A 27,993-nucleotide genomic window follows, 5' to 3' on the forward strand; every position below is an offset into this window, starting at 1 on the left:
GTACAGCTAATAACTTTCTCTTTATGAATAATTCAAGACATTTTCTGTAAGGTTTTAAACGTAGTTGTTTCCCAGTGGCCATAGATTCCATCACTGTGCTATGCCTTTTCGTCCGTTAAGCCGCTCTTGCGCATTGTCCGCGTCGTTCTCTGTTCTCATTGCTGCCACCCTGCTGGCGCAAAGCAGCAATTTGAACACAAAGATACCAACTATTGTGCTTGGCAGCATGCCTTTCATCCCTCTCTTGGGCAGCATATCTCTAAGTGTGTTAGTGGCCGCAGAGCGTTAGATTATGGATGTAAAGACAAGTCAGTTGTCTTGAAGCACAATACTTCGTTCTCTATTCAACAATACGCTTGATTCTCGTGCACTTCTGGATCCCATGCCGCACAACTCTCTTGCCATTGGACAGTTCTTATACAATGATTTGTTCATCAGTTGTGATTTATTTAATTTATGTTTATATTAGGAGCAGTTACATTCATGTATTTATGAGTATGTATTGTTCCCATGGATCAATTTCTTCAAAAATGGCTCTGAGCACTAAGGGACTTAACATCTGAGGTCATCAGTCCACTACAACTTAGAACTACTTAAACCTAACTAGTCTAAGGACATCACACACATCCATGAACAAGGCAGGATTCGAACCTGGGACCATAGCAGTTGCAGGGTTCTGGACTGAAGCGTGGATTCATAATGTATAGTCGCCACATTAAGTAGTGTATTTTCAGTTACAGATGCAGAGGACTGTTGTCCTTAATGGGAGTTAGAATGGAAAAAGAGGTCCAGAAAGAAGAAAAAACTTTGAAAAAGGTCAAGAGGATGATATACAATATGGTGCAGGATGCCTCTGACTAAAAATAAAAAACTGAGCATATGCTAAGTGAGTTGGAGTCTTTTGAAACTTAAGAAGAGGTTCCTGAAAATTTACATTTTCCCTAAATCTCATAAACCACTTTGAGTCGAGTATTCGAATTTTTAGGAAGTAATAACATACATAACCACAGTCAACTAAACTAAAAGAAGAACATAATCCTATGTACATTAAAATTATTTCCAATAATGTACAAAAAATACACAAAATGTCAACCACGTAATAAAATAATTGCCTTTCCGAAAGCAGTGCCTGAAGTGCAATTATTGCAGTTCAGTAGACTCAGAACATACAGTTTAATGTCCTTCAAAAGCTTCATGTCAATGGTTTGTGAAATACAGGGAAGCCAAGTCAACAAATTTAACATTGTCGGTATGGGATGATCCAACTCCCCTTAAACCTGGTTGTGCTTTCCTTTTACTGAAAAATAAAATTTAATACAAGTGTATGTTGATGTAACCAGTTATGAATAATTTATACAGCAGTTGAAGTTGTCCTATAATGAGAAAGATGGGATGAAATGTAATCACACAACTAAAAAGTGTTATTGTTCATGTCTAGCAAAACTGAACAATGTCAATCACTTAATGATAGTTATCTTAAGTCGTTACAGGTATGATGAGACATACCAAACCAATTACACTAATAACAAATACTTAGAATATAAAAAATAAAAATCATTCTGATCTTAAAAACAAAGCTTATTTACAGAACTCCAAAAAACATCATGTTTATTTACAGAAAGTAAGAAAAATATCCAAAATGAAAAATCTTAAAATAACACAAGAAACAATAAATAAGAATGCTCATTTGATGTATTTATTAAGTACAATAAATATTATTCAACTGGGTCAAATTCAGTAACCAGTAATCACATTCTGAGCTCTCCCGAGTGTTGTTCTTGTGTATACCAACACCTGGAATCAAACTATATCATTAAATGTTTACCTATTACATTTTCTGTAGTGCTAAATGCAAAATAAATAATTAAGAACTTTGGTGCATAACACTTATCTACCTTATATCTGATTCATGATCAGAGATTAGGAATTTCACAAAATATAGCTATTGTGCATTGGTGTGTGGGCAACCAACCATGAACTTGTTAGACTGCACACTTTACAAACTCACTCATTTGTGTGACTATGCATTGACATTCACAAGGTTTATTAACACTGTCCACCAGGAGACTGAATGCCTCATGTTGCAGGCACATGATGCAGTAAGGAGAGTATGAGTATATAAGCAGAACAAAGATCAACAAGGAATTATTCTAGCAATGATGTGAGTTGCAAACATGTAAATTTATTGACGTGACTGTAAGAAAGAACAAATTGTTCTGGTCTGACAGCTGGGAACTAGCATCTCAAAAGTGAAGCTGGTTGGGCAGTTGTATGCTACCACTGTGAACATCTGCGGAAAGTTGCTGGGGCTCAAAACATCACAGAACATGGTCAGGGGCTTGCCTGTGTTGTGGTACTTACAATTACTGACATAGTTTAAAGATTTATCCAATAGGAAAAATAGCAGCATAAATCACAAAAACACATTTGATTCACCTTAGTATACAGTTTAGTACTACAGTTTCATGACATTTCATGTTACGGATTTTTATATTTTCACACTATCTGTGACCCCTCTATCGTACACATTATTGCACATTTTTTCAGTCCTAGCACATTTAATGTTATTTCACAGGCATTACATAATTAATGTCTCTCTGTCATATCCTTTATTCTATAAGCCTTAAGGGCACCAACCAGAGAAACCTATTAGCTTGAAGCAACACTTTTTGTGACTTTTTTCTGATGTGAAGTAATGGATGACACCAGAGAGTACACAGCACAGCAAAAGATTTGCCTCAAATATCTCACCCATGAGATTTCTTTCCAGTGTGAGTTAATGCATGTCTCTGGAGATAACCTGGCCTTGAAAAAGATTTGCCACAAATATCACATGTGTGCGATTTATTTCCAGTGTGTAACAATGCGTGTGCTTTTAGATCAACTGACCTAGCAAATGATTTGCCACAAATATCACATTCATGAGGTCTCTCCCCAGTGTGTAAGAAGGCATGTTTCTTGAGGTCACATGACATAGCAAAAGATTTGCCACAAATACCACATTCGTGAGGTCTCAGCCCAGTGTGTAAGAACGCATGTCTCTTGAGATCACCAGTCAGAGCAAAACATTTGCCACAAATGTCACATTCGTGAGGCCTATCACCAGTGTGTTTGAATGAATGTTGCTTAAGAGAACATGATCTAGCAAAAGATTTGCCACAAATATCACATTTGTAAGGTTTCAGTCCAGTGTGTATTAATTCATGTCTCTTCAGAGTACCTAACTCAGCGAACGATTTGCCACAAATATCACAATTGTAAGGTTTCAGTCCAGTGTGAATTAATGTGTGTCTCTTGAGATTACTTCGCACAGCAAACAATTTGCCACAAATATTACATTTGTGGGGTCTCTTTGTGGTAAGTCTAATACCATGGACACCAGCTGTGGATAAAGTTCCACAACCACTCAGCTTCTGTGTCATACGTGGTTTACGTGTGTCTTTGAAGGACTTTTTTGAAGCTTTTGAAGATTCCTTATCTGAAGATTGCTCAGTGTGTTCTGTGAGAGAACCTACTGGCTCACTGTCTGAGAGGCCACTGTTCTCGTGTTCTTCACTACAGCCATATTTCTCATGATTGCCAGCTGTTAGGACTCGACAATTCTCACCCATTCTCAAATGTTTTTTCAAGCTAATATTACTGTGAAATACCTCACCACAGGATTTACAAACATACGTAGGAGGTTGCATGCCATCAATGTGCATGACCACATGCTTTCTGAGTCTGTATTTTGAAGTAAAGCACAGTAGGCAGACATCACAAATAAATACATTGAATTCCTGTTCCCTCATACTACATTCAAATCTGGTGCTAAGCGAGCTATCCTCATTCATAGTTAATTCTTGTGTATGAGTACCACACTCGTATGTTGACTTCTCTCTGTCTCTCTCCAGCTCATTCTTGACCAGTCCATGGTGAACAGTTTCTTCAAACGAAATGCCACAGCTCCCACCAGTAATTTGCTTCAATCTGAGGAGTGAAGAGGATAATGTTAAATATTGATATATACAAGGCATAAAAACTATACTTCAGTGTCCAGACCTCCAGGACTATAGGCCACAAGTCATAGACATACGAGCATACAAAATCACAAACTCAGTAAATGTTAGCGATTTAAAATTATAATATTCTACCAGAAAGAAAGAACTGATGAAGTAAAGGTGGGTAAAAAGAAAATAACCAGAGAAAATTCAATAATCATCACCCAGTTTCACCGATGATTTTATTTGGCATTTTTGCATACTTAAAATAATTAACTTTCAATTGTTATAAATCTTTTAGTGTCCCTCTTCCATCATAATAGCTCTGCAAGTACCTTTGTTTTGGAAACACTTTTGGAAAGAAATTGGTACAACCACCAACAGATATTTTACTGTATATCTAGTTTAGTTGTCAATCAGGTGGGTAACGACTGTTCATAACAATAAACAATGTCATCAATAAAAAAATTTAAAACAGAAATTGCATAGAGATGAATGAATCTGAAGGACACACATTTACAGATACTTTCAGACTATGACTGTGGTTTTGGCACTGAGGCTTATGTGAAGCCTTGAGCAAATGTAAATACTGTCTGGAAGGATGGAAACAGTTATAAATTAGCCAGTATACTTACAGATAGTCATTTTGAAACATATTTGCATCTTATAATTTTCCCCCCCCGCGACATTCAAGTCCCTCCTTTATCTACCTGGCAATAGTGACAATGTAAGGGAAAATAAGCAAAAGATATGATTTAAAGTTTGTGTTGGGGAGGGCACTCAACTTGGGTTGTTCAGGCAGCAATGTTAACCATACTTCTGTGGTGGTGTAACGGTTAGCATTTCTGCCTAGCAAGCAAGAAAACCCGGGTCTGAGTCCCAGCTGCTGCAGGAATTTCTATTGCTTCATTAATAATGGTATATGTACATCTTCCCAACATCTGGTCATGTGGTATTCGAGAACAACCGTGACTGAATCAGACATGCATATCAATGGCCACATCATCACCCATCAGACACAGTGCAGGCTAACATACTCTACTGACTGTCAATGATGGCCCTGTAGTATTCAGGTCCCATCTTTTAGCCTGCAATTAAATCCTTTCCCACAGAATGGAAATGTGATACCATTCTATTCTGATAGTAGTTTCTGACTATGTTGCATTGCCTTGGATATAGATATAATTTTCCTTGGCAAGGTATATAGCAAATTTCGAGTGTTTTTAAAATCTTAACTGGTATCATACTACTTTTTAACTGAATTGACATTGTGTTTGTCAGATTTCATAAGTTAACAAATAAATCACTAAATATTGTCTTAAATTTTTGAATTTTTTTCATTCAACCAGTTACAACATGTATTTTCATACAGATGGAAACGAAGCAGCTGAATATTAATAAGGAAGAAGGGGAAAAATGCAAATAATGTTCCAAATAAGTACTCCCCTATGCTTCTTAAGATTCCAGAAACAAAACTTTTAACTATCAGTTTTGTGCTGTGCCAGTCTTTCATAAACAACCAAGAATAAAAAACAGAAATTCTGGAAAACTTGAAGTATAAATAAATTTGGATGTTAATTAGCAATTTTTTTTACAAGTCAGCAAATAGACATGTAAGTACTGGGTCCTGGTGTCTATCATACACTTAATATTTACCCTCCACTTCAGCAGTTTTCTTGGCAAGTACACCCATAAACTTATCATACAGTGGTCACAGAAATGCACAACCATTTTATCAACACATGTAGTACAGCCTGGACAGTAGCATTGTTGATGGTTTGCAGTAGATCTGTGAAAAAGTTGGACACTTTGGCAGTTGCCTTTATTTCATTCCTTTCTATGTTTTTTCCTTTCTTTCCTTCTCTCAATTCTCAAATTAAGGAGCTGCAGTTTTGAACAGAAACAGTTTCTTACAGTACTGTGAAAAATATTACATCTAATTCCACCTACTACAAAAGGATTGTCAATGTATTTGATGCTACATTTGGAGACTGCTGTAAATACAAGACCTATAAAAGCTTTTATATCAGAAACATCAACATAATTCAAAAAAGATCTCATTTAAACATGTTTTATATTATCAAAATTTTGTTTTATCATTGTTAAATCTCATCTAAAATATCTTTAGGGGAAAGCACACCCGTTTACTTGATGAATGTCTGGAGTCCTACCCAATGCTTTACCACTAATTCACAGGCCAGGAATCCACAAGAGCAACATTATACTGTCTTATACCAACTTTGTTTGGTGGTTGCACATTTCTCCACTTTGAAGAGTTTCCCTGACCATAAAAGCTGTAATCATGGTAATATGACTATGTTCTCTGTTGTCATCCAGTTTGCATTCCAAATTTGTACCACCAGTTTCCATCAGGTAATCTTGATGAATATGACTGTCATCTAGAACTTCATCAATCATTTATGCTAAATGTATGTTTAAGTATGGTTCACTTACTCTCACAACTCAGAGAATAATAAGTCTTTTCTGGTAGTTTTGAATGGTGAGATGGACGTCACACACTCCAATATTGTGCAATTTCATTACAAGACACTAACAGAAGTCACATTGACTACATAGCAATTATCAGAATAAACATGAACTGCTGATAAAAAATGCCTGCTGAATGATTATCACAGAACTTGTATAGTATGTCTGCAAGACGTCAGTGCCTTTATTCTAAATTTACTGAATGTCAAACTGTGTGAAAACCACACATCTTAAAAAATGTGACCAATACTGAAGGTTTTGCAAATTTTTCTATCACTTGGTAACTGGCATGTGGTGTCACCCCACTCCTGAATGAAAATGATGATATAGACACTGCTGTGTTCTTGAAATACAGGAACGATGTGTGGTATAACAAGGTACCTATGAAGTGCAGATGTCACAGTACATCTAACAGACCTGTGTGGTGCCTGTCTTGAACAAACACGTACTTAGAATGAAGGCACTTGTGAAACCATACTACATGGATGCATAATGTGAGTGTGGTGTTCCTACACAACTTGTGGTAGAAGAGAAACCCATATACGGAGTAAAATGTGCCTTCTCCCTCCAACTAATATTCCTGAGCCACATCACCCATTTCTATTCATGCCAGAAAACGAAGAGCAAAGTCACTGCACTGTAGCTATCTTGGGGCTTCTTTTGGAGCACATTCCAATTCTTATAGAGAAACCAGTCTAAAATTCGCCAAAAAACTTCTGAACTCTAAACCAGGAGAGAGAGGGATATCTGTGACAACTCTAGCAATTTCTGCACAATGAGGCATCTGCTGCATGGTTGGCCATAGCTAAAAGCAACTTCAACAACTGCAATGGGAATGGGACACCTTCCCCTTCCTGCTGCATCACCTACTTCAACAGTTTCTCCAAAATTCTTGATTGTATTCTTTAGCACCTTTATGACATCGGGGCTCTTCGCAGGTTTCTTTCAGCAAACTTCCTGCAATGCAGAACTATTGTCCTAATAAAACAACGCTTCAGGCAATGTACAGCCTTTCTTCTCAACAGCCACTACATTTCATGTGGAAGACAAACTTTCTTAACCCGGGTGTGTATTTGGTCAAGGAAAACGACTTCCCATAATCTTTCAAGAGGAGGTGACGGGGCAAGAGCAGGGAGTTCTAAGAAGAGGGCAATAGGGGTCAAGGGGGTGTAAGACGGGCCTAGTAAGAAGGGAATGGGGCCAGGAGGGGGGTAGTGGGCCAAGAGGGGGTGGGGGAAAATAAGCAAGGGCGAAAAATAGGGCAGGGAAGGGGGAAATAGGCCAGGGAAGGGGGAAATAGGCCAGGGAAGGGGGAAATAGGCCAGGGAAGGGGGAAATAGGCCAGGGAAGGGGGAAATAGGCTAAGGGGTGGGGGGAGGAAATAGGCTAAGGGGTGGGGGGAGGAAATACGCTAAGGGGTGGGGGGAGGAAATAGGCTAAGGGGTGGGGGGAGGAAATAGGCTAAGGGGGACATCTTTAAGAGGGGGAGGAGCCTTCCCCTCTGCATTCAGCCACAGTTTGTATGCACGTTATATTTCACTCATATGAGCATCTGTAATCAATCATGACCACCCCCACCCTGGCTTCTGTGCTCCAGCAATTTGTATGAAACTACACTTGCCCCATGCAACTTATGCCTCTGCACCCATGACTTCACAATGGTATAACTAACATGCATGAAGTGTTGCATATGTACAGAATCGTTAAAATGCCTGCCCATGCAAGGAATGTTCAAATATTGGTCTACCTATACCTATCATTATGGTTTGTTACTATTACATCAGCAAGAGGTTGTAAGTTTTTTATAGATTTGTGCACAGCACTCTTTCACAGTGGTTGCATCGTGACAGACTGATGAAAGCATCGAATGCAAGTACTTAGAATCAAAAACAATTGTCTGCTATTCTTACATTTTTGTGCTAAGCATTAAATTTTCTATGCAGAATTTAGGTTTTGCCAACAGTATGATGTAATGGGTGTGCTGAGTATCAGGTACTGGGGAAACCTGCTGTTGTTGCTGTGGTATTCTAGAAAATTTATTGAGGATGTTGTCAGAAATTATGTAAACAGCAGTTGCTTGACACCTCTGGCTCTGAGACAATAGTCAGCCACACCACATGAAAGCCCTAATTGCAGGAGTTTTAAAAATATACAATGATATACAATGATGAATAATGGCCACCTACATCTACACAATTCCTCTGCAATTCTTAATTATGAGCTTGGCACAGGCTCATCAATAAACCTCCAGCCTGCTTCTCTACTATTCCACTCTCCAACTGCATGTGGGGAAAACCAACACTTAACATCTTCCCATGCAAGTTATGTTTTATTTTATTATTATGATTATTTCTCCCTATGCACATGGGCGCCAACAAAATATTTTCACATTCTGATGTGGGGTGATTCAAATATGAGAAAGGCTTGCCACTCCAAAAACCGCTTTCTTTTTAAGACAACCACTGCTGTGTGTGTGTTTTAATGGTGATACAATCTCTCTCATTTCATGATGATACAAAAGGAGCTCCCATTCTTTGAACTTTTCCATGTCGCACACTGCATTGTAATACTCCAGAAGTGTGTTGACAAGTGTAGTGTAAGCAGTATCTTCAAAAGACGTGTTACATAATCTAAGCATTCTACCAATAAATCGTTGTCTTTGCCTTGTATGTGACCTGTTACACTGTAAGTTGTCCCTAACTGTCTTCCCTACGTATTTGTGTTTATGGTTTTTAGATTAATGGATTCGTTTTAGTACTCCTGGATGAAATCACAATTTTCACTGTTTAGAGTCAATTGCCATTTTATGCACCATATATGTGTCTTATCTTTCACTTTGCAATTCATTTTGATCATCATTTACAAGAAGGTAAATAACAGTTTCATCTACAAACAATCTAAGAAAGCTGCTCACATAGTCTTCTAAATCATTTACGTAAATCAGGAACAACATAGGGCCTATAAAACATTCCTGAGAATGCCAGGTATTAATTCAGTTTTGCTCAATGACTTTCTGTCAGTTATTACGAACTGTGACATTTCTGACATGAAATCATGAATCAATTCACACAACCAGGAGGATACTTTATGGGCACGCAATTTAATTAGAACTCGCTTGTGAAGAACAGTGTCAAAAGTGTGATTCTTGAGTTTCTCCCGGCTTATTTGATAATCAAAATATCCACGGGTGTACTGCCAGTCTATAGTATCCAACGGGGACAGTTCCCCCTGAGCAGCCATAGCGTACGGATCTCCGTGCCAGCACGTTCACAGGAGCTCAGTCTGTCAGTTCACCTGATGATGGCGGCATGTTTGATCGTCGAAATATTGTGCCCGTTGGACACTATAGGCCGGCAGTACACCCGTGGATATTTTGAGTGTCAAAAGTGTTTTGAAAATCTAAAGATGTGGAACCAATATGGTATCATCTGTCCGCATCACTATTTATTCCATAAGAATAAAGAGCTAGTCGTGTTTCACAAATGTTTTCTGAATCCATGTTGGCTATTTATCAATAAATCATGTTCCTAGAGGTCTTCACCCACAGTGTATGTTCCAAAATCCTGCTGCAAACTGGCGTTAGTGATGTGAGCTATATTTCAGCGGATTACTTGTTTTGCCATTCTTGGGTGCTGGTGTGATCTGTGCAAGATTCCTGTCTTTGGGAACGGGTCTTTCTACAGTTGAGCAATTGTATATGACTGATAAGTATGGCACTATTGTATCAGCATACTCTGAAAGGAACCTGACTGGTATACAATCTGGACCAGAGGCCTTGCCTTTCTGAAGTGTCTTAAGCTGCTTCGCTACACTGGGGGTTTCCACATCTATGCTTCGCATATAAGCAGTTGTTCTCAATTACAATTCTGGAATATTTACTTTGTCTTTTGTGAAGGGATTTAGGAAAACCATCTTTAATAACCCTGCTTCAGTAGCACTGTCATCAATAACAGCCACTATTGTTGCCATGCAGTGAAGGTATTGACTGCATCTTGTCACTAGTATACTTTACATACAATCAGAATTTCTTTGGGTTTTGTGCCAGATTCTGAGACAGTTCTTTTGGGAAACTAATTAAACCCTCTCTTTCACTCAAGTTTGCTTCTGCAAAACATTGCCAATCTTGAGGATTTTGCATTCTTTTAAATTCAGCATGCGTTTCCTGCAATAGTCTAGGGACCTGCTCTGTGTACCTTGGGGGATCAGTACCACCTCTTATTAACTTATTTCGTTCATGTCTCTTAGTTACAATCAATATTATTTCTTCGAATTTAAACCACATCTGGCCTAAGCTTACAAAGTCCGATCTGAAGGAGTGGAGACTGTCTGCTAAAAAGGTGTCAGGCGAATTTTTATCTGCTTTTTTAAATACATACATCTTGCATTTATTTTTGATGAGTTGGATGTTTCAGTATTCACTCTTGCTACAACCACCTTGTCGTCACTAATCCCTGTATCTGCCACCATGTTCCCTGTTTGGTCACGAGTATTAAGAGGTCAGGCTCTGTTGGGTTGGGTTGTTTGGGGAGCAGGAATATTAAGAGGTCAGGCTCTGTTGGGTTGGGTTGTTTGGGGAGGAGACCAAACAGTGAGGTCTATTGGTCTCATTGGATTAGGGAAGAAAGTCGGCTGTGTGCTTTCAAAGGAACCACCCCAGCATTTGTCAAGAGCAATTTAGGGAAATCACAGAAGACCTAAAGCAGGCTATGTTTTCTCCACCATTATCACACTGAGTGGGCTCCTGAACAATTGTTCAGAGTAACTTTGAGATGGCAGTCAGTATATTTTGGGATGTCATTTTATGCCTACCACCAACATTCACGCATTTTCAGCAACATATCAAAGGTAGATTGAAGTCACCACCAATAATAATTGTATGGATGGTGTACCTATTTGAAATGACACTCAGGTTTTCTTTGAATTGTTCAGCAACTGTATGATATAAGTCAAATTATCGGTAAAAGGAACCAATTGTTAATTTATTCCAGTTGTCAAGTATAAACTTTACCCATACTGACTCACAGTAACTATCTACTTCAATTTCACTCCAAGGTAAACAACTACTAACAGCAATGAACACTGGATTCCTTCCTCTCCTTTGAAGTCATATCCTAAAGAAGTGTCATTATGCACCTAACATTGGATCTCCCAGATATGAGTAATACTACCCTCCGTGAATATCCAGATCTTGCAGGTTGAGAGGCTTCCTCTGAAACAGGGCAAGCGACTTCATCTGGCTCATGGACTTAATCAGCCACAGACATCACTTGAAACCTGTTCATCAGATTAACTGGGGAGGTTCTCTGATTGGCCCCTTGTAAAGTATTTTGCTGCCGGCCACACGCTGGAATGACTTCCCAATCAACCAGAAGTGAGAGGTCAACATCATTGTGGGCAGTGCCTGAGGTGGCCATAGTAGCAGACTGATCGGGCACATGGGACATTGTCGACGTCCTGTGACTGAATACAACACTGCCTGGAGCTGTGAGTCACCAACTCAGCTGACATCTGAACACAGTATTTCTGTTTCTATCCATAAAGCTGGCATGGCAAATACACAGACACACATGATATAGGAGTTGAAACTAAGAAACGTGTGGGCACTGGCTAGAATCTTGTTTAAGTTTGTTAACATACCCAGATATAAGTAACAGTTCATTTAAAAAAAAAAACTACATTTCAATACAAACAAACAGGTAACACCATAACCAAGTGGACAAAAAAGTCTCGTTACAAGGGTCTTGTTGTAAGTGACTGATCCTGCAATGATCGTTGAAACCAGAATAACAATACGAATGGATCATACTTCCTGATACTACATGTTTTTGTAACTGGGCCTCCATGCTGGGGGAAAATAATCTGGTTCTTATGCTTTTGACGTATCCTGAGGGAGTCTGCTTCGACATGTATATATTCTTATGAGAAACTGTTTCAGTAAAAATATCAGCTATTGCAGGAGATTTTGCATGGAATTAAGAGAGTAACATACTAGACAGTCAGCAGAAGCAGTGATATTCCAACACCAGAAGAAAAAAAGCCAAACAGCATATTTATATTTGGTGACATCTTTGTGGAAAATCAGCACGAGATCTGCACATGTTGCTGCTTTGGTCAGCATGTGTAATTTAACATATTTTATTTCAGCGAGACATACTTCCTTAAGGATCTGAAAGCAGATTGCCCAGGATAACACAAAGCTTATTATTGTTTTCAAACAGGGCAATCTGAATTTAAAGCATATTTACTAAGCACATGTAAGAACTGATATGTCACTCAATGAATTCATTACATGTGGGGATTGCTGTAATAACTCACAGTATGGGTTTCTGGTTATAGATAAAATTAGGCAATTGAAAAAGGATCAACAGAGATTTAACTTCAGTGACATTCTTCATGAAACCCAGTCTATCAAAAAGTAACTATCAGCATACTGTAGACTAGAAGTAAAGCTGTACACATGTTGCACATTCATTCAGAGAGTGCAAAACACATTCATTTATTTGACAGAAAAATTGAGATAATCAACACTAAGAAAGGTCGAAAGTGCTGCCACACACTATTGACAGAAGCAGAAGAGGAGGAGGACGAAAAGAAAAAGAAGAAGTCACAGTAAAGACTGTTACTGGTTACAGTAATGCTGAGTTACAACAAACATGTGGGGTCACCAGGACAAAACCACAAATGTTACGTATGCACTCATTATGTTTACTGAGACTGCTGAGTTGGGGATAAGGAATTTGAAAGAATGCATTTTCTATTACAGTCAACCTTCTTGAAAACTGAAAACATCAAAAAGGATACCCTAAAAGTATACAAACATATATTCAAATATTACACATAACCAATATAAGACCCCAAAAGGATTAATTAAAAAATTAAAAAAATGACAAATACCAGAATGCAATTAAATCAACACTAGCAGCTGCACATAGTGCAGGTACATTGGTTGAAATTCAGCATTAAAAACTGAACAATCTACCCCCAGAGTACACACATTATGATGTTCCGAATGCAATGATAGCTAAATTACGACTGCTTACAGCTTCAGCTGCTTCAAGGGATGCAGGTCAAAAGAACACAATATTATTGATCACATCCAAGTTTTTAGAAAGACACATCATCAAGTAGTTTGTTGTAGATTGTAACAAAATTAGTTCCCCCACTATATTCAAACCTATTATAGAGGTGAATTTTACAACAGGCATTTCAAAGCAGAAATGGAACAGTATGGGATTAATGACTATTCAGCCATCTCCCGTTTGAAGGCCAAGACTGTTGAACACGATGATAAAAACTGAATGTGGGTGCAATTTAGCTTTCTATGTATGTACAAATGGCTGAACATACTACCACAAATTATTGAGAAGTATAACTGCATTACTCAGCACACAGTTAAGAAGAAATCTATTGATGTCACAGAGTAATATAGAGGAATTACAGAAAAGTTCTGAACTGAAGGTGTTCCTCACAGAGCAGGTCCTAAGACATTGAGGGAACAGGGCATTGTTGAAATGGCTCAGTTTCTCAACAAAGCCCAATTATTGGGGGAACACACACACACACACACACACACACACACACACACACACACACACACACACACACACTTTTCTATGCAATCAGGAAAGTAAACCTCAAACCATGCAGTAGTGTGACATAAATGCAAGGAAACATATCCAGATAGGTGAAGGTGTTATTCTTGAGAACCTTCAATTCAAACTTTGTATCTCTAGATACAATTTCTGTGGCCCTTAACAAAACTGCAAGAGTTCCTAGCTTTATGGCGAGAAAGGATTTGAAGTATTGGACAATACATGCAAAGAACACAACACTGTTTACACTACAAATAAAGATCATCATATTGCAGACCAAATATTCACTTTTATTTATTTATTGTGTCAAAAGTATATAAGTGATATGCTTCACTATCCCCTGTTGAGATGTGTTGGAGGAAAGTACTTTTCTTTTAATTTAGACCAATGTTCCTTCAGTGTGAATGACATTACATCACAACTATAAATGATGCAGAGATTTGTTTACTGTGAAGTTTAGCTATTGAGCCATAGCTGAAAGTGAACTTCGGGAGGTAACATAAGAAGGGCATGCTCCTTGACATAATAAATATTCACTGATGAGGCTAGACAGATAAGCCAAGGACAGGATATGGGTATAGGACAACGTATCACTGCATTAGTGGTTGATAAGGCAATGTGTGTCACACTTAAATTGGGTACTGGAGTAACTTTCAAATGAATAATGAAAGCAGTTTGTCACGCACTAAAGTAGAAGAAAATACCTATGAGATGTTTAAGTATTTGCATCGAATTAGAGGTGACTGGCAAAATGTGCTTTGAACCAGAAAGGAGGAAGGAAACGACTTGTTAAAATGCCCAGGGTCCTACCAATACCAAAGACATCTGGCTGAAGACTCCTGCTTGTAATCCCTCCATTTGATGGGCTTACAGCCACTGGTTGACGACTTGCAGGGGGAGAGGGGAGCCACTGCCATATCTCAAGCAGTAAAGAATTCTGAAAATGCTGAAAAGAAATTACAAGAAGCTGAAATGCATGATATGACCATGGAAACTATCGGCAAAGGCCTATATTTAAAACCATACAAGAAAAGGGTCTCAGTGACTTAAGGCTGGCTGAAGAATCATGTCATTACCTCAGTGACAGAAACCAGCTGTACAATTTAAGGCACTACCAAAACTTAATTCATACCTCCAAAAATACTTCTGCCTGATATTTCTCCTGAAAACTGCATAAAAACAAGCAGTATACAAATATCTGCATAATTTAAAGTTGCGATTAATGTCATTCACACTGAAAGAACATTAGTCTAAATTAAAATAAAAGTACTTTCCTCCAACAGATCTCAGCAGGGGGTAGTGAAGTATATCACTGATTGGTCTAGGAATATAAAAAGCATAGATTATGTCACTGCATTAATAATAAATAGGCAGCAGGGGAGTTGCAACGATACCTCCTGAGTGCTGCAAGCTTGACAATTTATATGTATACAAGAAACAATTTGTTAAAGGATTTGAGCTATATGCAAATGTTAATATGTTCTCATCAGTTAAAAGCAGGAAATATTGTGGACTTTAGTAATAAATGTTCAATAGCATGGCTAGTAGGTTTCTTGAAGGGACACGTGATGGTGCACAATACCGATAAAATTTACGAGTCAAATCAACCAGTCGACATACTGCCAGTCAGTACAATTTATGTGGAGAGTAATATCACAACAACTTTTGTATCTTGACGACATATTAGTACCTATTATATACGCATTTTTTCCTACAGTAGGTCCTGCCTATAAAACAGAAGCCAATGAAGTCCAAGATGAACACAGACTGCCACACAAAGCCAAGGCGATGAAGGGTTTGAACCCATTGGCAGGTACCGCAAAGTTTCTCTCTTGAGTCATAGTCGAAAGTGAACTTCGGGAGGTAACATAAGAACGGCATATGGTGGGCAAGGCAGTCATTGAAAAAGTGGTGCCGTGTGGAGTGGCCATGTCATTTGAGGCGCCATGTCACGGATTGTGCTGGAGGTTCGAGTCCTCCCTCGAGCATCGGTGTGTGTGTGTGTGTGTGTGTGTGTGTGTGTGTGTGTGTGTGGTGTCATTCTTAGTGTGCGTTCGTTTAAGTAGTGTATAAGTCAAGGAACTGATGACCTCAGCAATTTGGTCCCTTAGGATTTCTCGCACATTTGAACATTTCTGGAAATGTGGGCATATGATGGGTGGCTAGGCATGACAGAACAGGACATACATCCACTGAGAAAGATATCAAGCTGGTATGACAGTGGTGCCCCAGCAGCTTCTGAGTAGACTCTCGACCGGGCTAGTGTAAAAGACGTCAGTGGCCAAACATATTCCACAATGGTGGATTATGTTAAGACACCGTACGATGGGTAGATGTACAGAGGAATACACAAAACACCCATAGTTTGGTTCTGAACAGATGAGGGATCAGTACAAATGAAGGAAAGTATTGTGATCCACTACCCATGAATAACAGGGTTTATGGCTATAGCAAAGAGGGTGAAGCTCAGGCCGATTCCTGATACACCGCTTTCCCCTCTGGATAAGGGTGTCTGACATGGCTGAACCCAAATGTACTGTGAAATTACAGTCCTTTAAATATTCATTAATGTATTGGAGCAGGTGGCCTCAGAAGCCCACCAGTCCTCCAGCTGATGTAGGCTTTCTCCAAATCAAAGAACATAGCCACAGTCTCGTTTTTCTGCAGGAAACCATTCATGGTATTCGTTGACAAACTGACGAGATGGACGGCTGCCAAAAAGTGCATTCCAAATCCTCACTGTGCAGCGGTCAGGAGATAGCGGGACATGGCCTGCCAAACTAGCCATCCATGAATCGTACGTTCCACCACCTTGCAAACACAGCTGGTGAAAGAAACAGATGGTAGCTAGAAGGGAGGTGTTTGTCCTTACTGGGCTTAGGTATGCCTATAAGAGTGGCTTCAAACCAGCAACTGGGAAATGTGCCCTTTGCCCAAATGTGACTGTACATATAAAGGTGAAAATGCTTTCCCATGAGAGAAAGGTGCTGCAGCATCTGAATGTGATCAACATTCAGTACTGGGGCAGAAGACTGGGATGAATTATGAGCACAGTCTTGCTGCCTCATAGTAAAGGTGAGATTGTAGCACTCACTATTCTGAGAGGACAAGGTATCAGGTAACCCCCCCACCCCACCCCACCCCACCCCCAACCATTGCTGAGGGAGAAAGGTGGGGTGATAATGAGTAGAGCTATGAATCTCCGCAAAGCAGTGGCCCAAAGTGATGGAGATAGCAATACAGGCCAATGACATCATCCGTCATGGTCATACCAGAAATGGAGGAATGGAGCTTGGTTGCAGAGAGTGGACAAATGTTGCCCCACACCATGAAAGAGGGAGTGAAACTGTTAAAAGAAAGAGTAAATGAAATCCAGCTAGCTCTTTTGGTACCATGTCGAATGCGATGACACTGTGCATGCAACTGTTTATAATGAATAGAGTTCACCATCACAGGATGATTGTTAAAAATGTGGAGAGCATGTCTCCGCATACAAATCACATCATCCTACATATCAGTCCACCTAAGGAATGGGACACATTGAAGTAACATGAAGTGCAAGGTATAGAACATTCTGAGGCAATAATAAGGATAACATTTGTAAGATACTTTACCTGCTCATCACAGCTGAGGAAATGTTGTTGGTCGAAGGTTTCCAGAAAGAGGTAATGCCTCCAGTCTTCCTTAGAAAGCTACCAACTGTTTACAATCAGTTGTAGCAGTCAGTCTGAAACGTGTGTGCTCCAGTTTAACTGAGGTCTGCCAAGAGTGAACCTCTTGGAGATGTTCTCAAAAGGCCTGAAGGGTGACAGTGGGTATTACAGTCACTGAGCAGCAAAACAGGGTGAGGGAGCAGCTGACCAATGTGCTGAATTAAGTCTCACCTGGTGACAGTGAATGATGGAGAGCAGTAGACATTAAAAAGAGAAATGTGAAATGATGAAGGAAAATGCAGACTGCAACAGCTTTCATCTGGGTGTTCCATGAGATGCTTTGGTTACAAACATAATCCTGCAAGACCAGTATGTCTCCGCCATGAGATTGACTGCTGTCCTTGGGATGGGGAATATCAAAGTGGACTGAAAGGAAATGTGGGACGCCGCCAGGACACACTTTTGTTTTTTGGAAGCAGAAAACAAGTGGACCCTGCATTCCTCATTATTTGATCCAATGCTTCCTATGTTCCATTGCGGAAGAATCATAACAGGGATTGGGGAGGAGGGGACGAATGAATGGTAGTCACCTCCATGGCTGCCGAGCGCCAGCCTTCACACTGCTACATTGTGCAGAAGCTGGAGGCATCAGCATTCTCCGTGGGTCAACCTGCCGATTCCAAGGGAGAAAAATTGTGGGTGGTGTGCACCACCCAAAGGGAGGCCAACCGTATGAGGGTCTCATGCAGTGAGGCCGTTGAAGAGGATCTCTAGGTCTGGTAAGGACAAAACAATTTGCCTTTCTTTGATTTCTTTGAGCCTTGTTGGCAGTCGATGACTCTGATGTGTGTTGGCTGGAGGAATGTAGAATGTCTTCGCGGGAGTATTCCTCTTCTCCTCTCTGGCCTGCCAGTGGTGTAGCAGGTGATTTGGTAGTCGGAGCGAAAATCTGGCAGCTTGCTGCACACCTGCAGGAGAAGAAGATCGTGATACTAATGCGATAATTGGTAATTTCACAACTGCAGTTCTGAACTGGAGGTCAGAAGTCTGCATTGCTACATTCTTTGTGAAACAACAATGCACAGCAAGAATGGTACTAAAATAAAGGGCTCTTGGCTAGCTAACAATGTGCAAGAGACAGGATATGGTAGTTTTTCCTTGACCTTTATCTTCCAGATGGTCCACTCATCGAGGTACACGGGCCATTCATGGGATGAGGTGGCATGGTCGCCATTAGAATTGATACAGTGGAGAGGAGGAGATGAGAAACCACCCTCGTGAACATCTCTACCACAAGCAACACATTTGGCCATGTTTTGACAGGGCATGCGAGTGTGGTTATAATGTTGACACTGGTAGCAACACATCTATTTTTGACCCATGCTCAGACTGTGATGACTGCATGATGTTGTTGTTGTTTGTTCAGTCCAGAGACTGGTTTGATGCAGCTCTCCATGTTACGCTATCTTGTGCAAGCTTCTTCACCTCCAAGTAACTACTGCAACCTACATCCTTCTGAATCTGTTTAGTGTATTCATGCCTTGGTCTCATTCTATGATTTTTACCCTCCATGCTTCCCTCCATAACAAAACTGATGATCCCTTGATGCCTCAGAACATGTCCTACCAACTGATCCTTTCTTCATACCCTGCCTTAATCTTTGAGGGAAGCATTCCTCAATTGAATGACAGAAAAAGTAAATGACAGAAAAAGCACTAGGTTTGCATCAACCTATTTCATTACCCAGTGGACTGCAGTAATAAACTGATCAGATAAGTGTGGATTTTTCCCTCGATCAGAACCTCAAAGAGCTGAGTGCAAGTAACAGCACATGAAGAATTCTGCATACAATGGTGCTCTACACAAACAGGATATCCTTGGAGGAGCGAAGCTGTTAGCAGTTGTTGGGCTTAAACTCACAACTGGTATCCAGAAGAAAAGTCGCAACACGTAAACGAGAATGAGGTTTCACAGAGCTGTGGTTAGCAACTAGACTCGCATTAGGATGTCGATGGTTTAAACCCATATTCGGCCATCCTGATTCAGGTTTTCTGTGATCTTCTCTGCATTGCTTCAGGCAAATGCCGGAATGGTTCCTTTGAAAAGGGACAGCTGAGTTCCATCCTCATACTGTCTTAACCTGATGGGACCGATGACCTCACTGTTTTGTCCCCTCCTCCCAGATCAACCAACCTACCTGTTGACCTGGGGCTGGCAATTGCACACTACCCTGTTGCCTATTATGCATCAAATGGCTAGGCTGGCCTTTAGGAATGCACAGGGAGGAAGAAGAAACAAAGAAACCCAAACACCAAAGCAGAGGAAGGAGGGGAGAGGGAGAACGAAGAGAGAAAGGAAAAACAAATCATGGTCTGTTCCGATGCCAGGCTATTGAGACACATTCCTGAAACTAACCAAAACAATTACCCCAAGGACGGGGGAAAAGAACAGCAGGACAGAAAAGGAAGAGGTGCTGCAAAGACTACAGATCCTGTGCCACCCGAGCACACTCACCCAGGGAGAGGGGGGGGGGGATTTTTATTTCAATTCTATGAAAACATACTTTCCTCCTATGACCTACACGTAACGATCAGTATAAATTTGATCAGAATGGCTTGGCTCCTAATACATTAATGGCCACTGGATCTCAAATCAAATACGCAATGGCTCTTGCAATATGTCCGTTATTCTTATTCGGGAATTTTTCTGTTTCAGATTTTCTAAAGTGGAAGTCATCCAGGTGTCCTCAGGACTATATGACAGAGAAACAATATTACTGTCTATAGAATCAGTGAGGATTCGTCAGTTACGTCTTCAAAACCTTACTGAAACTGTCTCCAGCTACTTAAGATACTTCTTGATGATGGGCTGTAAACCGTGAATACTACAAGCTTGTGTGTTTCCTGAGCATGGTTGCAGTGCATTGAAAGAGCTGTTCAACACTATATTCTTTAATTAACCATGGCAGTGAATTAATTCCAGTCTTGTTCTACAGTAGTACAACATTAGCTTGTATCCATGAAGATGAATCTATTGAATTTCAGTAATTTTCATGTGATGTTCTGCATTAAGCACACTACAGCTGCTGACTTTCACCTGAACTTTCATTTTCCTGTATGCATTTGTAAGTTGGTTCAAATTGCTCTGAGCACTAAGGAACTCAACATCTGAGGTCATCAGTCCCCTAGAACTTAGAACTACTTAAACCTGACTAACCTAAGGACATCACATACATCCATGCCCGAGGCAGGATTCGAACCTGCGACCATAGCAGTTACGCGGTTCCAGACTGAAGCACCTAGAACCGCACAGCAACCACGGCTGGCTATTGTAAGTTGGTTCTATTTATTTAGAAATGAACACATAATGGCTCTTGTAGAGAATAGCATTACTGACCATACTGCCTTGTTACATTGTAGCTTGTCTGTAACACTAAATAATTACAGAAGTGCATTTCATATCTGAATTACTTCCACATACAGTAAGTAAAAATTTATGTTACTTAAAAAGTTCCACTGTATATAATGAAAACTTACCTTGCACTGTTTGATGCATACCTTGTTGAGGTTGCCACCTGAAATATTTCAAGAAATGTCCAGTGATTCACAAGTGACAAGAGTAAATAAACAAAATTCTATTAACACCTACCAACATCTGATTGGTCAATCAGTTGCTGTATGTGATGTTTAAAAATAGCGTTAAAGATAACATGATAAACTGTTGCAGTTATTGAAACAGTGTGCCAGTAAGAATTCCCACTTCATTTCCACCCTATGTTTTTGGTCCTGTATATAATTATGCAAGCCAGTGGTTCAGTTTTACCATACTTCCCACTAGATGATTCAAAAGAAAAGTGGCCGAAGACATTTCTCATCTGTCATGCACTTACACCTTGCAGAAAATTTTCATTTCCTTATTCATTATGAAAATTGTTATTCACAGAGAGGTGAATCCATCATAACAAGTGATCCATTTGGACCTTCGTGTTCTTGGCAGCTGACAAACAACTTGCAAAGGTGAGGAGTGTCTTCTAAACCCAGCTATGAAACTGAAACCCGAAATAAAGTACGGGCTTGGAACGTTAAATATAAAAATACTAATAAATGTTGGCAAACTGAAAATACTGTTGGATATTGCAAATTTACTACAAATTAAAATATTAGCATTAAAAGATATCAGATACACAGAAGAAATCCCACTTTCTGGTAACTGTAGATTTTTCACAGGGAAAACAGAGACTAAATTCATAGAGCTATGCCAAAACTATGCTCTGAATTCATAAATGGAAAATCTGTATTACAATCAGTTACAAATTTTTCAGTGTCTTCAGAAACAATCTCCCTGTAACATTTCAATATGTAAATGACGAACAATAATTAATGGACACACACACCAATAAACCAGAATAACAAGAACAATGGAGACAAGGTAAAACATTTTTGAGAACAATGTTGAGAAGAATCTGATGAAGTACCACAGAAAAAGTATAAAAATTTCATTACATTTTAATCCTCAAACTGGTTGCCAATGGAGATTAAAACATTTTCTGCCGCAATTGCCATTAAATGTATTTATTCACTAATGTAATTTTGACTATTATGCCATTCTCAAGTGACACCTCACTATGAACTAAGTCAAGTTACTAAATGTCACACCTGGTGCATGGGGAGTACAAATTAGAAAGGGCAGTAGAACATGACTTTGACAGACATTATTACATGAAATGCTGTCATTTTGTAGGCATATAGACAACAAACACTCCCGTCTTTTTATAAATATGGAATCTGTAAACATGGTTAACACAAGGAAAGTGTTAACTGAAAAGGAATTATGACGCACTCCGACAACACCATGAGATGTCACTTGAGAATGGTACAACTCCAAAAATAACAATTTGGAATAAACATATTGAATAACAGTCCAGCAAGAAAATGTATTCATTTATGAATTTCTGCCTAACTATGAATGTAAGAATGTAAGAAAAATGGAAAACTGGTAGGAAAAAGACTTTAGAAAATTTAGAAAAGTTGTTGGCAGCTAACCCCCCTGCCCAAGCGCGCGCGCGCACACAAAAGTTTTTGCGTTCAGTGTCTATTAGCTGTAAAACTTGTAACAATTTTCGGACGACAGGAGACAGGGTGGTACTGGGGTGCAAGACTCTCAAGTTTCTCACAGTTGACTCATGTATTATGTGCAGCCAGTCTTTTCGGGTCAGACGGCTGCACCTATATTCACAAACCCTTCTTCTCCGAAGACTTAGCTGGTTAAAGGAATTTCAAAATTGACTCCTTTTCTACTCTTGAAATAATTCTGTACTTTCAGGATACTTTTTGTTCAACTTTGTTATATTTTTATCTCCACAGTAAAACAACACAAGTTTCACACAAGCATTCTACTCTTGCAAGTCAGACCTGTCTTGGACCATAAGATACTAACAGATAAAAGTACAATATGTTTGGTTTAATAACCGCTATAGAACCAGTTCTTGCTTCTCTTTAGTTGAACACAGAATTCATTTGTTCACAACAATATAGTCGTTACACCATCAAGAAATAGAGCATGCTTGCTCCTTATACTGGACATACAGCTTCCACGATGCTTGTTTGAGCTGATCGACCGTTACTATTGCAGTATTCTCCCGATACATGTCCATCCTGCACACACAGAAACCGGTGGTGAGGTGAAAACATCTCCACTCTCTCATTCTCGTACTTAAAATATAGCGTGTTTGAGATGGTGGAAAACCGAGTGTCTCTAGATCATACACTGATATTCTCGAGGCACTGCTAACTGTGATCAAAGCCTATGGCTATGTAACAAAACACTGATTTGCTGATTTGTTCTTGACATTCCAAAATAGTTTTATATGTATATAAGACCTACGAATTACTCTTGGGTCATCAGAATTGTTATTTCTGTTTTGATGTAATGTAACTTCATTTAAACTATACGTAGATTTGTAGTAAATGGATTACAATTACATAATTTTTAATAATCCACAGGCAGTTATTTCTATATTACACACTTATCTTGATGTAATCATAACTAATGCTTTTTACAAAATACTTTTGAGTGCTACCTTAGTAGAACTGTTACCTACCCACAGCGAGATGAACGAAGTAGATAATGAACAACAGTATCAGCATACAACCACTGTTTTGTTATGCAGATTGCTATAGGCAATCTGATGTCCCTCTGGACAGCACCAAGAATCCTCAACTACAGAGTGTGATGTGAGCTCTTCCAATCAAATCATAACTCATTCAAAGAAGAGAACTACCGTATCCTATGGACTATAAAATGCTATGGACTAAGACACACAATTTTCAGGCAATATTTTAAAAAAATTATTTTTACCATTTCTATTGTTAGACTGCAAAACATTACTAAAAAATTCTTAGTTTATGAAACTGAATAGTTCTTTATAATTCCTGAAAATTGCCATCTCAATTTTCTCTTCCTCTGCATTATTGTTGTCCTCTTCTTATTTAAGATGATCGCTGAAATCGAGACTGTTACTTATGTTGCTTTTCTTGAAAGATTTGACAATTGTCTCTTCCCTCACTCTAGGCCATGATTGTTTACCCACCGACACACTTGCTTGATTGCAGGCCATTTTAAAGCTCTGTTCAGCATAAATTCATGTTGGGATTCATCCATTTGTTCCATTCCGTTAGCAAATACTCTTTGAATAGTTTATTTATTGAGACACCAGTAAGTTGCAACTGTCACATAAGTCGTCCTGGAATAACTGAAAGCTGTATTTGTCTCTATTTCTCTTTTCATGCAGAATTTTTCAAATGGCTGCTATACTGATCTAACACAAGAGTACTCTTCTTCAATAAAGCACCTTTCCTTCTCTCCCACACTGTTAATCCTAAATTTCACACCAGCCTTGTCTATCCAACTCCTGTCATGCACATGAACAACTCCTGGCATGCACATGAACAACTCCTGGCAGTATTTCAGAAGGTTTGGGCATTATTTTGTACTAAAAAATGACCAATGGAATAAGTTTAGTACCATTAGCACAACACGAAAAGACAACAGTATAGTGCAATTTTTCATGTCCGCTTGTTTTTATAGTTACATTTTTAGCACCTTTCATGGCAACAGTTCTGTTACTCGGCACATCAAATGTCAGCGAAGGTTTGTCCGTATTTGTTATTTCACATAGTTCTGCACAGGTTATCTTTTGATGCTGAATAATAAAGCAATGTCCCGACAGTATTTTCTCTTCATACTCTTGTGGCATTCTCTGAGGTGATTGGGTTTTTGTTTACATGCAAAGTCCACGAAGCTTCATAAACCTGTAACACCACCATACGCCACCCTTTAAGTCTGTTGAATACCACTTTAGTACTACCTTATGACCAAGTATTTCAATTATTTTTGTATTAATTCCATTGTGATGTTGATGGTGCCCTTGAATCTATTTCAATATATCATTATCTAGTTGTGGCCATTTTGCATTAGTCATCTATGAAGGTGTACTAAACCTAATGTTCCCAATGAGCTACATCCTTGAGGGTAGGTGCTAGGCAAAATCCAACAACAGTGTCATATGCAGTGGTTCCCTCACTCTTGAGCTCCCTGTACACGATTTGCTATGTGCCTCAGTGTTGGCTTGGCAGCCGTCAGACATGGAAGTGGTGATAGCCGCACCCGTCAAGTGCAAGTTTCAAGCAGTAATCTAGTTCCTCCATGCAAGGAAGTTACCGCCCATCGAAATTCATCAGCCACTGACATCATGTCCACAAATGGTGCAGGGCTTCTGCTGAGGGTCACACAGAAGTTCACGATGAAGAACGCAGTAGAAGACCTCAGGTTTTGGACGCTATTGTCCATAAGATCAACAGTAAGCTGCTCAAAGATCAGAGCATCACTGTTCGTGAACTTGTTGAATATATTGCTGAAGCTTCCCACAGCACAAATTAAAGAACTTTCATAGAAACTTTGGGTTATCGCAAGGCGTGTGCTCGCAGAGGGTCCCCTGGATACTGACTGATGGATACAGGAGCAACGCCTTGACTGTGCTCACAAGTTTCTTCAACAATGAGAAGGCTGTCCAGTCTTCTCCTATCTTTTGGATGCATTCCTCCACTCATTTCTGCCATCTGTCTCTCTGTCTTCCTCTTCATCTCTTTTCTTACAGTTTCATCTCGTGTATCCTCCTGGGTATCATCTTCTCCTCCATTTGCTTAACATGCCCATGCCTTGTAAGTCTTGATTTCTCTACCTCCTCCCGTAATGGTTCCACCTTCATTAACTCTCTGATCATCTCATTTCTTAACCTGTCCATTTTTTTCACTCCAATACTGTTCCTCACGAACTTCATCTCACTATCTTGTACTTTGCTTTTCTCTCTGCCTTTCATAAGCCAGGTATCAGATGCATATGTCATTATCAGGGCCTAGTATGAATGGTATATAACTTTTTACTGATTTGAGGTACACTCTTACTCCATTTCAGGGTTCTGCCACACTTCCAGAATGCTTCTGCTCCCCCCCCCCCCCCCACTCTATTTCTTTGTTGTTTTGTCCATATTCCTGTTTCCTAGGTACTTGAAACTGTTCACTCTCTTCAATCGTTCCCCATCAATTGTTATTCCAGTTGTTCCTCTCTCCTCTGTTCTTGTTGCGGTAATTATCTCACTCTTATTTATACTAAATTTCATCCCATATTTTTGTACTGTTCATTCCCATATGTCCAACTGGTCTTTTACTTCTTCCTCCTCCTTATCCCAAATCATCATATCATCTGTAAATACCACAGCTTTCATCTTTCCTTCACCAATTACTTGTGCTACTGTCCTCATTATATCACACATCACTACAATGAAGAGTAATGGTGAAGATGCACCTCCCTGCCTCAAGCCATTCTTCTGTTCAATCCAAGCTGATTTTCCTCTCGCTTTCACACAGCTCATACTTCCATGGTACATTTCTCTTGTCCTCCAAATAATCTCCTTTGCTACTCCTCTGTTCTCTAGGGCTTTCCACACACTGATTCTATATATAACATCACACGCTTTTTCAATGTTCAGGAAGGTCATTAGTAGATCTATTCCATATTCATAATGCTGTTCCTGCAGTTCTATTACAGCATAAATTAGACCCACAGTGGACATTCCTGTTCTGAAACCATGTTGTTGTTCTCTCATCCTTCCTTCTAATTTTTTCCAAATTTGTGCTTTAAAAATTTCCTCAAAAATTTTGCACAGTGTCTCACCAATGCTATCCCCCATTCTTCTTGCACTATTTTCTATTTTCCTTCTTAAAGAGTGGGATAATTATTCCCTTCTTCCGGTCTTCTGGGATCATCATCTGTCTCCAAACAATTTTCATTACAGTCATTGTATCCCCACCTCTCCTGCTGCTCTCGCCATCTCTACAGTTAGCTCATCCAGACTTGGTGACTTCCGTCCCTCAATCTTGCCCTATGCCTCTTCCACTTATCCCCATGTAAGGTCTCATAACACCTTTTTTGAACCTTCACTATCCTCATCCATCATTCTGGTCCACTGTTCCATCCACTTTCTTCTCTCCTCTGCCACCACTCTTTTTGCTTCTTTCTTTCTTGCTTGATACTCTACTTTTGTCACTACTGTTCTCTTCTGGAACCATGTATTTAGTTGAATTTACAGCCTTTAGAATCATGTAACCAAAGATTCCTTTAAGCACTCATGTGGATGAGCTCACACTTTTCACTATTTAGAGTCAACTGCTCATTTTTGCACCATGGAGGTAACTTTTCCATAGTATTTTGCAATTTGTTTTCATCTTCCGATGACTTTACTAGATGATAAGTGACCACATAATTTGCAAAGAACCTAAGACTGCTGCTCAGATGGTCTCCTAAATTGTTGACATAGATAAGGAACAGCAAAGGACATATAACGCTACCCTGGGAAATGCCAGCAATTGCATCCGCTTTACTCGATGACTTTCTGTCAATTACTACGAACTGTGAACCCTCTGACAGGAAATCACAAATCCAGTTGCATAACATACGATATTCCACAAGCATGCAATTTGACTAGGAGCTGGTTGTTAGGTAGTATGTAAAAAGATTTCTGGATCTAAAAATACAATATCAATTTTAAATACTTTGTCTATAGTACTCAACACTGTGTGAGTAAAGAGCTAGTTGTGTTTCACAAGAACCATGTTTTCTAAATCCGTGTTGACTATATGCCAATAGACCATTCTCTTATGTTTGAAAACAATAACACAATATATGTTCCAAAAACCAGCTGTATATTAATTTTAATTATATGTG

The 27,993-nt window shown here is 39.4% G+C and overlaps 1 protein-coding gene across 2 annotated transcripts in view; it reads right to left on the reverse strand.

The window, feature by feature from the left end:
* Positions 1-252: 252 nt before the first annotated feature.
* LOC126295154 (zinc finger protein 93-like) overlaps positions 253-27,993 on the reverse strand; it is a 75,319-nt gene continuing 47,578 nt past the window's right edge. For both annotated transcript variants that reach the window (XM_049987448.1, XM_049987449.1), the window contains exons 4-5: positions 21,249-21,286; positions 253-3,969 (exon numbers count right to left, since the gene is read on the reverse strand). In XM_049987448.1, the coding sequence (XP_049843405.1) occupies positions 2,748-3,969; positions 21,249-21,286 (1,260 nt within the window). In that variant the 3' untranslated portion in view covers positions 253-2,747. The remainder of the gene's footprint in view (positions 3,970-21,248; positions 21,287-27,993) is intronic.

The sequence above is a fragment of the Schistocerca gregaria genome, chromosome 11 (genome assembly GCF_023897955.1).
Source record: "Schistocerca gregaria isolate iqSchGreg1 chromosome 11, iqSchGreg1.2, whole genome shotgun sequence".
Lineage (NCBI taxonomy): Eukaryota > Metazoa > Arthropoda > Insecta > Orthoptera > Acrididae > Schistocerca > Schistocerca gregaria.